Source organism: Lissotriton vulgaris, chromosome 4_1 (assembly GCF_964263255.1).
Source record: "Lissotriton vulgaris chromosome 4_1, aLisVul1.2, whole genome shotgun sequence".
Classification (NCBI taxonomy): Eukaryota; Metazoa; Chordata; class Amphibia; order Caudata; family Salamandridae; genus Lissotriton; species Lissotriton vulgaris.
This window is the reverse complement of record NC_141691.1, coordinates 2,006,973,942-2,006,988,304: the sequence shown is the minus strand read 5'-3', so window position 1 is coordinate 2,006,988,304 and position 14,363 is coordinate 2,006,973,942. Positions and strand designations below refer to the sequence as shown.

Sequence of the window (14,363 nt, the reverse complement as noted above, 5' to 3'; positions counted from 1 at the left end):
CCAAAAGACATCAGGGTCAGAAAAAAATCCATGGATAGATATGACAATGAACATGGGTATTTTTTAAAAAAGGTGCCTTTATTTAGGAACAGTTTTAAAAATGCTTATTTATTCAAGAACAAGGTAACTGTGCAGTTTTGACAATGTACAGATTTAAAATCACCTGTGCCCCTACCCCCGCTCTTGTTTTACAAAGAGTACATCTCTGGTTTGGTCCATGATACAATGCCCACTTCCTCCAGGGCTGCTCGACAATGAGCTTAGAAAGGATGCCAGCCGGGGCAGCCGCGAGCCCGCAGGGTTATGGTCCGCCACGTAACACTGTAAGAGCGGCTTGCGGGCCATTTCTCAAGATCAAGTCGCACGTGCTCTCTGAAAAAATCCTGGGTAAGTACAAGATCTCGAAGACCTTGTGTATCCTTGTTTCCAGGGAAGTTGTAACAAAAGTGGTCCAGGCCGACGAATATTCACACGTTCTTCTTTAGTCTTATGTTACCGGATACAGTTAAGCTAAGACTGGAGGCCATGTTTGCCTCGGATACTAAAGTACGTGCAGTGAAGAAAAAAGGAGACCACAAAGAATGATCAGGGAGTGAATGGAGTAATCATTAGTAGAGGAAGAAGGTGGAAAGAGTGATCTTCAGACACAGCTTTGACAGGCAAGAAGATGGAGCAGCAGATGCTGTAGTCCCAGTTGATCATAGGGAGGTAAGAGATTGAGCCATACCGGAAAATCTTTAGGTTGAGGTTCCTTAGCTTAACTGTACCCTGTAACATAAGAATAAAGAATTTATTTGTATCTGTATTTGGGCCTGGACCAACTTCATTACACAGTTCTTTAATAGCTTGGTCATACAACGCCTCTACACACTTCCAACAGCTCTGCAGTACCACAATGTGCCTGATAACAGTGAGAGTAACACATGACGTGTGCAGAACAATGGATATTTGGGCAGGTGGGAAGCAATATGAGCAGCCGTAAGCCATGTTGTGTAGGAAGGAGATTCCCTCTAGTACAACCACTTTAATTAAATTACGTTTTAAAGTTAGCTTCCCTGTATGCACAAACCTCTTTACTCCCACATCATTGTACGTGTGACCTCAATGTTTGGAGCGGTCACATTATTCCCTATGTCACTTTAAAGTTGGGGATATCTTGTCTTACCCAAACCTACAGCAAGTCTATGCTGAGTCATTTACATCTGGCCCCAGTGCACTCCACGGCTAATGCTTCACTAAACTACTTCACTCTGAAGCGAAGACCTCCTTCTATGAGCCACAATCCATGTCAATTGTTCTTTTACCTGAATCCATAAATATTTCTTGAGTTACTTTTAAATTTACAATCTTCCTAATGTATACCCCCTTTCTAGTGGTAAAAGCCAATGGAATCATAAAACCAATCAAAAGAACCCCTGTGATCAAATCAAACTTATTTTTACCTTCCCTTCTTTTGCATTCTGGTTGCCTAAACATTCATTTACACCTAAATTACATTTATCTAAACATACATTGATATCTATCAATACATCTACATACCTAGCCATCTGCTTACCTACCTACCCTTCTATTTGCTTGCTTATCTTACCAGGGGACTCAGTCTAACTGTAGAACTTCTACACACCTTCATAGAGGAATTCACATGGGCATAGGGGAAGACAACATCTTAAAAACTGCTGAGTGACTTCTGTTTCAAGGCTCTACAATCAATTTCCAGAACCTGAAGAAGATGCAGAGGGAACTACATTAGCGCTTCTGTGCACACTTCCATCGCACACAAACTAGCTTTGGACTCATAGCTGCACCGTTTGTGGAAAATTAGCTGATAGCAACTATTTCATTTAGGGTTCACTACTGGTTGCAACTGTGGGATCTTTGAGATGTTTAAACCTGTCCTTTACTAGCTGATTAAAGCATTTGAAGGCATTGGGTACTTTTGCACTACTTCGGGATATTTTAATCCTGTTATGTAATCCAGGTCACAGGCTGTGTAATGTCATTTTTGTTATGTCATTAGAGTCAAAGGTCCTCTGGGAATCTTGATGTGTAATGTCACTTCTGCTGCCCCAATGATGTTAGTCAAATGCTGACAGCGAAAAGTGGTCAATCTTGTTCTGGGAAGGCAAAATCGAGGAAGTAGTTTGTGATGATCAAGATTATAGGCTTGGCAAAACTCTATGTGTCTATCAACATCAACTAGACCTGCATGAACTGGCATCATATGAACAATATTCGTGTTTTAAGTGCTGGTGGTTGTCAAGGAGCTACAACATTAGCGCTACCGGACGCCAACAGAGCCCAGAGGAACTTATTTAAAGCCTGTTGGAGGCCCATAACTACATTCTGGACCGAAACGCTATTTTTGCTTTCACTTTTAGGTGTTTTCAGAAATGTCACAAAGCTTGATAATCCTAAAAAAGTGGTGTCTGCTTCACGTGTAATCCCTCAAAATGACTGCTGTAATCAGTTTTGTAGAGGACAAGTGTGACTCTCGCTCAACAGATACTGTAAGTAATCTCTTGCCACCTTTTACGTTCTACCACCTTTTAACTCCACCCCCACTTATATCAGTTCCTTTCGCCGGCAAACCTCCTAGAAGAAACCAGTGTTAAGTCGACAACATTGTACAGGCTGAACTCCACTCCCCACTCACAGCATGTGCCTATTCACATAGGATCTGCATAGTTGCATAGGGGATTCTTCCAGCACAATGCCCCTTTAGCCTGTCAGGGTTTCTCAGGAAACAAAACAGACAAACAATATACCCAATACAAACCATTGTGGTAGAAATTACACAAAGGATTCAATTCTGGGTTTTGGCACCAATGCTGGATCCGGAACCACAATTCTGAGGCTGTGAACAAGCTTGATGTATTTGTAGTTCTAGTGGCTACCCCTAAAGGACCTGACCACCCCAAGTAAACCTTATGCTGTCTGGAGAGGATTTCTGAATGTATATGACCTCCTCAAGAATACTACAGAGCAATTAGTGTGATTAATAAAACACTTGATAATTTCTAGGTAAAGAGTTGCCATGAGACGCGGCATTTGACCAGCTGCTAGCGAATGGTGCCTTCAGTGAACCATTCAACCATCATGCCCGCTCCAAACCCGTTTTTGATTTTTTTTGTTTTTTTTTAACTTAGTATCCTAGGGGGGACAGCCTAGTTTACCTTTAGGGATGAGGAAGCCCAGCGTGGCATTTAAGCTCAGGCTGACAATCTATATACAAGATGTGTACTCGCTTTCGACGTGAAGCAACAGTGAAAGTAGGCCTGGCCAAGATATATTCCTATCCGGCAGACTTGTGAATGACTTGTCCACAGGAGCATGGCTATTCAGAGGCGGCGACCTGTAGTGGGAATCTGCTGGTATTGCTGGCATGTCTCAGTAGCCATGTCTGAACTGGGGTGGCAGAGTGGGATAAAGAACGGTGATGGATTAAACCCAGATCTTTTGACTGGGTGTGAGTGTTTGATTGATTCAGATGCTCCGTCCATCACCACTCCCTTTTGTACCGGCATGTCTCAGTAGATCACAACCCATAAATGTGAGAAGAGCACCTTGGATTCAAAATCAAAGATTTCAATAATTGTTTATAATCTGCCAAGCCCATCTCTAATGCCCCTGGAATGCCTACATTTTACACAAAGACTTTACCTGTCCTTACGCTCTACCTAGCCTTAAACTGCTGTGTTGTTATCCTGCTTCTGTTTTTGGACACTTTTTTTATTCATTTACTTTTTTAGAACTTTGCCTGTCTCAGTCACATCTTGATGCCTCTCTTCTTTAGAAGGCACAAGTTTAAAGTCTTGGTGTGGGACTGACTTAGCTACCACCTCACTAATTGCTGTTGAGCTGCTTAGAGTCCCAGAGCTGCTTAGAGTCCCAGAACTGCAGGAGCTCTTGTAAAGAAGGTTCTCTGGCGGCCTGACCATCAAACACCCCGGAGGAGGAGTGTCCGCGAGAAGAAATAAAGAGGACACGCCTTTCATTCCAACAAAAATATGGCGCTTCGTAAATCAAGGGAGACGAATCTGCAGTTAGGAGACTGTTGAACGACATTTAGAAATAGTCTAAGAGAGGGCTAAAACTTTAAATCACACACCATATGTGCTCTTGTAAATAACGTGGCATTAGGACTACAGGGATGTGACAACAGGCACATTTTGACCACCAAATTAAAGACAACTATGACCCCCTGGTCCATCTTTGTTCACTTAACAGTCTCCTGTTTGCTGCTGCGGTGATATGGAAAGAGCAAGTATTGCAAATGACAGAATTTACAACTCTATTTACTTTCTGTTCTTGCAGCAGCTTTCAGGCCGCTTGAGTCAAAGGGTAGCAAGGGCAAGCAAGGGGTGGCATCTGTCAGCACTGCCCCCCCCCATATACCTCCATATCTGCAAAGAGGTAGCACCTTTGCGCTAACCTTTTAGCAGGATGAGGTTGTCTACCACAGAGTGTAGCCACTTCCATGCCCCTTTGGACATCATCCTGACTTGGGTTGCCATGGTTGAGATGGTATTTGAGGGAAGGTGGCGGGCATCGGGCAGTTACTGTCTGGGAAAGCTCGCTAAATGTTCACTTCTTTTGAGTTTTTTGGCCTTCCTGTATTGCATACCTTTCCTCATTTGATGTTACCTATGCCGTCGTAGCAGCCAGATTCTTTTCGTTTTTAGTTTAGATCTTCCATGAAAAGATACACTTCAAAATATACTTATGAAATGCATTCACTCCAAAATATAGACTGCCAGTATCTTCACCTTACATAGATATCTTTCTACAAACATTTTTTAGGTGGATTTCATGCCTAAATAAACACAAAATCGCATTCCTTTCAATGTAGGACTGGATTAAATTACTCTTCTAATCTCAATCATTGTCGTAGAGATTTTTGCCCATGAATGGAATCTTGGAGCTGTTGAGGGACAGCAGATGCATACTGTGATTCATCTTGGTGGGTCTCATGTTATTTACCTTGAATGGATGGCAATAGATCCGCCGGAATCCACCATAAGGCAATATACACATTTACATATGGTACTATTTTTATTTGATGGGCCACCTTCATATAGGAAATAAGCATCATGTGTGTGTTAATGTATTTGTTGAAGCCTCTGGGCAAAGTCCCCTAGTACCAAAATGTATACAACTCTAACCTGTTGTCATCGTAGAGACTCCTGCATCAGGCGCGAACCCAATTCTATGCATTCAAGGCCACTGGTATATGTAATTTCATGCTTGTCGTTTTCTGCATAATTAAGGATTTGCCGCATTTGCCCCATAATTGATCATCTGCTACATATTTTGCATAAAACTTTCTAGCTCGAACGGATCAAAAATTACTGAAACGACAATGACGTATGTTGCCGTGCAGTGGAAGGGCCTTTTCGAAAGCTGCATGGTTGGTCATCTTTCAATACCTACTGCTGCATTTCAGTGTTAAACTGTTACTAATGAGATGGGACCTTTGCCTAGGCAGTGTAAAACGTGTGTAAAAAACAGACAAAATGTGGCAGTAATACGGTCCTAAAATGTACTGCAGTACGCCACATAATTTGGCTTTTCTTACCAAATGATTTAGTCAACCCTGCCACATAATTTGGGCCTTCCCATCACATAATTTGTGCATAAGGACAACATTCTTTCATTTCAAGGCATAAGTGGGCTGTGCGTGCCGGATTTGCTGAGACTTCCTGCATGTGAGGCTGGGGCTCCCGTTTGCTTGGGAAAGTGAAAGAACTGTGCTGAGCATTGGCAACAATGTTGGACACCTGAGAATCAACCCAAAATAAATCTGCCTTACTTGTTTGTGGTCTGGGCAGGGTCTTAACACAGGGCCCTGCAGCTCTTGCAGTACAGGGTGCTTCATTCTTTAAGGGCCCCATTCAACCCAAGGTCAATGAATATCTGTGAAGAGCCTCAATCTATTGGGCATGAGGCATCTGCCAAGTTACCACTCAGATGACAGAAGGCTTTGTGCCGCCTTCCAAACCCCCAAATTGGGTGTAAACCTGACCGTGAGCGTTCGGTGAATTTAGTGAGATCCCATGGCATTGCCCCCAAGAAGTATGACCGAGCACCGGAGGGCTCTGGTTTACCCACTGCGTTGGTCTCTGTATCACTCTCCATCCCTGAATTACATTTTTCTGTCTGGTCTTGAAAATGGGAATAGTAAATTATACATCTGTACGGACCCTACTCGTCTTTATAAATTCATTTTGGAGTTTCATAAAGCGCTACACCTTGGTAAGTGCCTTTAGGACAACAGCTTAAGGTGATGTTTCTGTCCCACGGATCCACCTTGCATCATCATTAATGTCTGCAAGAGCACATCTCATACAGCCAATGGTTAATGATATGCAAGGATTCTATATTGGACAATACTTTCTAGACCTGGGCATTCCATAGTGCTACGTCTTATGGCACGAGTGCCCGCGGGTTTTCCAGTGTCTACAAGTATGCACCACAAAGCATCCTCATATTCGATATTAGACTAGGAGTGACTGGGGCCATTCTTCTGAGATCTATAGCGTATCTTCAATCCTGCCACTATGAACCCATTACAGCTGCTCCAGAGAAACCACATATTATGATCATGAAGGTAAGCGGAGGAGTCTAAGCATCACTTGGTGGCCAACGCAGGAAGGTGGCAAACACAGGGAGAATTGCTAAGCCAAAAACAAGAAAACAAGGGGATAAGGGCTTTGGAAAAGGCAAATTATGTTTTCAAACACTCATGGATTTCCCAGAAGCTATGTTCCTCACGCTCGTGAAACACAAACAAGTCCCTGGTGTGGGCAGTGTCTCTTGAAGGTGGTTAATTTACACATTCACTTCCAGGTCACTTGACGTAAACATCAAAAGTGATTGTGCAGCATCATAAATAGCATTACGCTTCAAGTAGGCCTCCAGTGAAAAGCTGTGCGCCTGCGCTACCTGAATGGCCCATTGGGCGCTCGACAAGCCTCGGTGAGCCTGTCGTAACTATGGCTTTTTCAACGGAAGCAACTAAATGCGATTATAACTAACCCTCCTCCCCCAATTCCCATCCTCCAATAAGATAGTTACGACCGTGGCATTCCCGAAGGACGGGGTCGCTTAGATCATTTTTTGTTTTTAAAGGTGCCTAGTAGTTTGGGCATAAATTTGCTAATCCTCTTGTCTTTGTGGTCTGCCTCACCATCAGATTCTCCATTGTTTGGCTGCTCCTCTTTCTTGCAGAAGACCTCGAACCTGCTGTAGACCCGTTTCTCCTTGCGCATGCTTTCCATCTTCTTCAAGATGGTGTCCCTGTCCTCGGTCGATGTTTGGGGCCTCATGAATCGGCTGCGGCTTATAAAGCTGTCAGTTCTAGTGAGGGCCTCGTCCTTTGGAGGGGCCTCTTCCTTTTGGCTGTCCAGCGAACTGTTGCTGCTGGTCAGTTTGGACTTTTCATCATCGTTGTTAGCCACAAGGGCCTGCTGTGCTTGTTTGGCCATCTCGGCGCGGTTCTTCTGGCTGTGGGCAGAGATTTGCTCCAGGATCACCTTGGTATCATCACGTAGATTGCTGCTGTAAATGACATTGGATGCTGAAGAGGGAAATCGGCTTTGGGGAGACTGGCTGGTCTTTGGCGTTGGAGCTGGTGTTGGTGCTGGAGTTGGTGCTGGAGTTGGTGCTGGCGCTGTTGTGGGTGCTGGCATTGGTGCTGGCGTTGGTGCTGGCGTTGGTGCTGGTGTCGATACAGGTGGTAGTGCGGTAGGTTTTTTGAATTTATCATCCATCTCAGTCCCTGCTATTGACTCCAGAACATCTCCTTTCGAGTGGCGCTTATAAGCCAAGCCTTGCTTCTCTAACTTGGCATTATCAGAAGTTGATTCTTCCTCTACTTTTTTGTCAGCTTTTGGATTCAAGAACTGCTTGAACTTTAATGATCCTTTCCTCAAAAACTCCATCGGCGACTGCTCCGGCTTGTCTTCTTCACACTTATTCCCAGCGTTTGATGACTCTGGATTCCTTGACAGACTTTCCAGCGCATTACCAAAAATCAATGCAGAATTTTGCCTGCTGGGTGGCTTCTTAGCCTCAAGATTGGACTGTTTTGGGGGTTCCTCGATTTCTGCCACTGAGGTCAGACTTTCTCTAATCTCTGGAAGAGCAGGTTTGCTGCTGTCTGTGGTGAAGAGTTCAGAGGCCATCTTTTCAACCTTGCTGCTCATGGTAACTACGTGATTGTCCGTATTTGGAAGATCTGTAGTATGGGAGCTCACTGAAGACATACTATACTGTGCATCCAGAAGTGTACGACTAAAGGGCTCCATCGTGTCCAGCACCGTGGACTTAATGGTTTTGTTGTACTGCATGGTTTCGGTGCTGAGGCTCTGCGTGCCCTTGGAGTCTTCTTCTTGAACTCTGGAGACCATCGTCCCTTGGCTCACGGACATGCTTTCTGTGTCTTTACCAATGGATTTGTACTTCTCCAAAATTTGTGCTACTTTAGAGGACATGATTCCGGCTTCGGTTTCATTGGTAACCTCGCTGCCAGTTTCCTCCTTCTGGAAGCGCTGCACTTTGACTGTTGCTGAGGCATGCTGTTCAACTTTGGAAGAGCTAAAGATCAGAGAAGACCTCAGCCGCGAACTCCTCTGAATCAGCGGGTTCATTCTGGACCTAAAGGATTCATGACGTACTATGGAGGTTTCCTCGCCGTCTTTCTCCACCACTGCCCCCTCTTTTGCTTTTTCTGTCTCCAAGGCGGTGGTGTTGAACATGCCAGTAGGTCTGAATGGTGGAATCGGGTCAATGGAGTACCTGGCCAGAGTTTCACTAGTGTTCATTGCTCTCTCTGTTGACGACAAAGCTCCAGAGTACTTTGCTAGTATTTCACTAGTATTCATTGTTCTCTCTGTTGACGACACAGCTCCAGAGTACTTTGCTAGTATTTCACTAGTGTTCATTTCTCTCTCTTTTTGCACCACAGCTCCAGAGTACTTTGCCAGATTGTCACTAGGGTACATTCCTCTCTCTGTAGGCATCCCTGCTCCGGACGTCCTGTATGGGGGAATGTCATCCAATGAAAACTTGGCCAGTGTTTCACTACTGGGAACTGCTTTCTCCGGAGGAACCAAAGCATCGTCATCATAGTCTGGCTCTATTGCCATCTGGAGGCCCTCTTCTGAAGGATCAGGCTGGTATGCACTCATGTAAGATGAAATTCTCCAGTTCCGCAGACCCTGCTTGTTCTCTTGAGGCTTCTTGTCCACCTCTTGGTCTTGTGAGAATTGTCTTTGCTCCAGACTCTGCTTCTGAGTTGGAGAGGTCTGGCACATGTACTTCTGGCCCACATTTTGCCTCCTCTGAGTACCGTAACCCAGTCTACCCTCTGGTCCAAGGTTCACCTTGTCTGAGCCAAGTCGAGCTTCTCGAGAGGAGCTAGAGTGCACATAATCGAGTCTCATAGGATAACCTTCCTGCATGTAATTTGGTTCAATTGGCGGAGGCTCCGGTTGGAAGCGCGGATCATTTCCATATTCATCCAGCTCTGGGAATCCCTGGCGGCCCGCTCGGATTTTCTCAAACAGACCCTGTGGCCGTGTGGGTCCCAAATGGCGCTCAGCTTGGTAGAACTGTTCTTTCTGGAAATGACTAGACTGGAATCGATACTCGTCGTTGTTGTTGACAAACATCTGCCGGCTGTACTGTTTGGCGGCAGAATAGTTCTCATAGGTGCCCTCTGCAAAGCTGTGCCTCTTCAAGCCATCTACCTCCAGCTGTCGGGTTCGTAGAAAGGCTCTGCTCTGCTCCATCTCCATGGCCATCTTCTTCTGATCCGTTCGCATAACGTTGCCCTCCATGGTGTGCCGCATCATGTCGTCACGCCGAAAGCCCTGCAGGTAGTGCCGGTCTAGGTCGACCCTCTCGGAATATGTAGGGAGGGAGTTCATTGATCCATCATCTCTTGGGAACATCATGTGAAGCTTCCTTTGATACAACGGCCGGGATCCGCCATAAGGGGTTATTTGAAATGGGTTATCCATCTTTATAATGGGGGCACCTTCCAGAGGAACCAGGGGTTCGGACTGGGCAAAGAGTATCCGAAATTCCTCATCGAAACTGGAGACCAATTCGCCTTGGAAGACATGAGCGATGCTGCGGTGGATCTTCTCATAGGACCACATGAAGCTGCAAAAAGAGAAATAAAAGAGAAACTTAAAATGCTGCAGACCAATCAGTAAGCAGTTCCATTAAATCAACACATCAGATGCATAAATTCTTATATTTCATAAACCTCATCTGTTGCTTTCTTCATCTTTACAAATATCACATACAACACAACCTTGGATTTTGAAGAGTCTGGAGCCAAATCAGTTCAGCCATTTAGAGCCACCAGGATGTTGTATTGCTCATCAGTAACTCAAAAGTGGTTGAACCAACCCAACCACTCAAAAAGGCACTGCAGAACGCAAATGATTTTGAACACCGTAAAAACAGAACTACTTTTTTGGGAGAGCTAAATTTACCAATTTGCACAGCCATGCACCGACTATGCACATCCTTCTTTAAATATATGGAAAATGAAATTTAAAAATGGGACATAAAGCGCTCGATTTGAACTGCTTGTGTCATTATCTTCAGAAATAGGGACTTCTCGAAGAGCATTGACTTGCAAGGAAAATAGAGCAAGGCGGTGGGTTAATGTGACTTGCACACCATTCCCCCATCATTGCTGTTCTAGTGTTTACAGATGATACTGTGACATTCAGCGTCACAGTGCACCCCGGATACAGTTGACCAACAGACTTGTCACCCTTCCCCTATCAAACATGCTGTATCATCGATGAAAGCAAAAATCGATACTGGTTAAACAAGCAGCTCTGAACTTGAAATAAGTTATAATGCATCAAACCAGTGCTTAATTTGAGCCGGTAGTTTCCGGTGCTCGGCACCAGCACTTAAATGTCAGCACCGGCTCTAGTAACAGTCCACCACATGGTGGCACTGCCTTTAATTTTGAAATGAGCACAACAACAGTGTTTATTAAGCCAATATGCTTTGAAAATTAATAATACTAGCCTCTCACATCATTATTATAGGTTTGTGTGACCTAAAATAGTCTGAATTATCACACGTGTAGGAGTGAGATGGCTACGTGCTATGTTGGTACTGTCTTTGGCAACGCTGGCAGGGGCAATGTGTGGTGCAAGCTGCAGTGGCCTTCCGAGAAGGGCCCTGGCACTTAATTATTTACAAATTAAGCACTGCATCAAACATATAAGAAACTTCTATTAGAAATGTATCCTCACACCTAATATCCCCAAGAAGGCCAAGCCTTTAAGAGAATTATAAAAGTTTATGTCAACAAAGCCTCAAAGAGGTGATGACGGAAAAATGAAACGCTGCAGCAACAACTGTATTGCAGCTTGAGGTGTATATAGATTCACCTGCTGTGCATTATTCCGCCATCTAGTAGTTCGCTGCATCAGTTATTCTTCAGTGCCTAAGTATTTCTTCACTGTTTGAAGAAAATCCTAATTGCCCACAAAGTTGATTCGAGGAATATTCAATTGTCGATCACAATAAGGATAATGATTCCTAACATGATGGGAGGAAATAGAGATGAAAGATGGCGATCAAGTTGTTGGGCATTGTGGATCAGGCAGGGCTGATCCGTAATAGCGGAGGAGCGGCGTCCTACTGCCAGCAGATGATAAATGTAATGATAATAAAAGAATTGTATTATTATTTTATTTATTACTGCCTGAGCAGCCTGAGCTGCTGCGGGCCCGGGCCATGCCAGGGAGGAGTAGCAGTGGGCACTTATAAGTAAGCATGCCAGTTTGGCCGGCTGTCCTAGTCCCGCAAAACACACATGCGCACTTATGTTTCTCCAACTCAGCTGTGTTGTACAGCCGGGCTGGAAAAAAGCTACAGGCTCCCTTGTGCCTGAGTGAGCATCAAACCAGCCCGCTCAGACCAATCCAGGCGCCTCTCTAATGTTTGATATAGTGTGAGAGAAGCATCTGGATTGGGTAGGGAGCCTGTGCTGTCGCACATGAACTGCTGGGAGGAGAGAGGTAGGGGAGCACTGAGGCGGCTGGCAGTGTCAGGATATATATCAATGCTCCGACTTGCCTCGTTTTTTAAAGAAAGGAAAGCACTCTCAGGGGCGAGTTCAAAGTTTTATTTGGAACCCACAGCGACCAGACGCGTTTCGACGTTTGCCTTCTTCGATAGTAGAAGTGCGCGTCTGAAGCGGCCATTTTTATTACATCATTACAACACCAACAAATGTGTGACATAGAGAGAGGAGTATGTTTCAAAGCATGGGTGCCATCTTAGCCTAGGCTTTTTACATTATAATCAATATGTAAAAAATGTGTGACATAGAGAGAGGACTATGTTTCAAAGCATGGGCGCCATCTTAGCCTAGGCTTTTTACATTATAATCACAATATATATATATATGTATATATATCGAGACCTCTCTCTAATTTGGAAACCCCCTCTTTGCCGGTAGTTACCTGCTGCATCTCATTCCGCAATTGCAAGAAATTCCCGGTCCGACATTTATGACATTATGTCCCAAACTATATCGCCCTGGATGGGCTACAGCCTCTTCCAATGCTCAATAATCCACAGTCCTTCAATCTCACCCTAAATGGGTAATGTCTATTACACAATTACTTCATAGTTCATAGCAAAACACAAACAAACATAAACATCCCAGAAAAATAGAAAAAAGTGGGATGTTTATGCCACTGTTATGCATTTAAAGTTGATGTCACATCATACAGACTGCGCTCACAGCCTAAAAGGTTTTTCTAAGGTGCAACCGCTAAATGGCAGTATAATGTACATAATGTGAATCTAGAGCAGGGTCACGCTGTAAAACACCTCCTTGTGCATTAACTGGCTGTAGTAAAGCGCTATTGCTTGTCTAAGGTCTGAACAACCTCCACACAGCACCATAATCCGCCTCTGGGTCATGCTCGTACTTTATAAAATAAACAAAATAAAATAAATACCATTCCAAACCGTAAATCAATCTCCAGCACCTTTATCATTCACAATCTTCAAACCAATGAAAATAAGCACTGGCAATGCCAAAAGATCTGGCTATAAGGTGCTCCTTCCCTGATAGAGGTATCTTTCCTTGTGTATTTTGCTGTAGCTGTACTACATGGAGCTATTGCACCCAATTCACAATGTCATAGGGCGACAGTAAAAAAAAAAGAAGATATTTGCCTTCCATCAATACAGATAAAGAGCGTGTCCAGGGATCTTCAATCTTGACACCCTCCAAGCATCACTGCCCTCTATCCCCCAAAACAAGGTCTACCTTCCCTGGGCTTTGAGCTGTTTAACATATTCATGGGAACTATTAAACACTCCGCGGGTCCGCTTTTTTCAAAGAGCAACATTACAGGGCTGCTCACAATGAAATTGTTGCTTAACTGTAGGTGTAGTTTTGCAGCTTGATGGCATGCTCTGCATTATTCTGCCATATAGTGGTTGAGTCTGGAATACTTCCCTTTTTGTCCAATTTCTTTGTCTTTTTTTTGGGTGTGTGCGTCGTCTGTCACCATTTGGTGGTATGACCGTCCCATTGTTATGTCAGACGTGTGCCCTGCGGCCATAGATGCGGATATGATATACCAACCCAGATGTGCGATACTGCAAGTCTAACCACAATATAGCGAGAGTGAGGTGCTTCAGTAAGGCGCTAAAATACTGAAGGTGTATCGCTGCTAAACGTGATGGTACATTGGGAACTTCAACAAAGCCAGAGGTGATATATTTCAGGGGCAATAGTTAGCTATTAAGGTTCTTAAGAGTAGGAGTAGGTTGTGGTGTGATATCCTCACGTGCACGGCGGCTCCTGAGACCTTTTAGGTTAAAAAGACCAACAGAAAGAAACCCTATTCAAGAGTGGGACCTCTCCATAGTCTTAATGGGTTTCAACAGCTCCCTTTTGAGGCTTTGGAGCAAGCAGACTTAAAGACAGCATCTTTGGTCAGCATTACATCGGCAAGGAGAGCTATGAGTATTGGTTGTTTCCTTTCCTTAGTTGAAGTTCTTGCCAGGCAAGGTAGTTCTGAGAATTGACCACAAATGTTTCCTCTAGGTGAACTCCACTTTTCATTTGCCACAGATCATATTACCTGCCTTACCATCAGACAGCAATTCAGAAATTCCATCTTCTATGGCTGTAGGGAGAGCTTTGTGCATCTATTTGGACCGGACAAAGGAATGCAGAGTTTTTAAATTTCTCTTTGTGTCGTTTGGTGCAGCGAACAAAGGCAAGAAGGTAACAACTCATACGATCAGTAGATGGGTTTACCAGGCGATATCACAATCACACAAAGACGACTCCCCTC

The 14,363-nt window shown here is 44.3% G+C and overlaps 1 protein-coding gene across 2 annotated transcripts in view; it reads right to left on the bottom strand.

The window, feature by feature from the left end:
* Positions 1 to 59: 59 nt before the first annotated feature.
* Positions 60 to 14,363, bottom strand: part of LOC147724855 (protein FAM83H-like) — a 233,759-nt gene continuing 219,455 nt past the window's right edge. Inside the window, exons 5-6 of one of the 2 annotated variants that reach the window (XM_086966350.1) lie at positions 7,187 to 10,167; positions 60 to 768 (exon numbers count right to left, since the gene is read on the bottom strand). In XM_086966350.1, the coding sequence (XP_086822476.1) occupies positions 758 to 768; positions 7,187 to 10,167 (2,992 nt within the window). In that variant the 3' untranslated portion in view covers positions 60 to 757. Of the gene's footprint in view, positions 3,378 to 3,518; positions 10,168 to 14,363 lie in introns of both variants that reach the window. The other variant, XM_086966349.1, reaches the window with a different exon arrangement.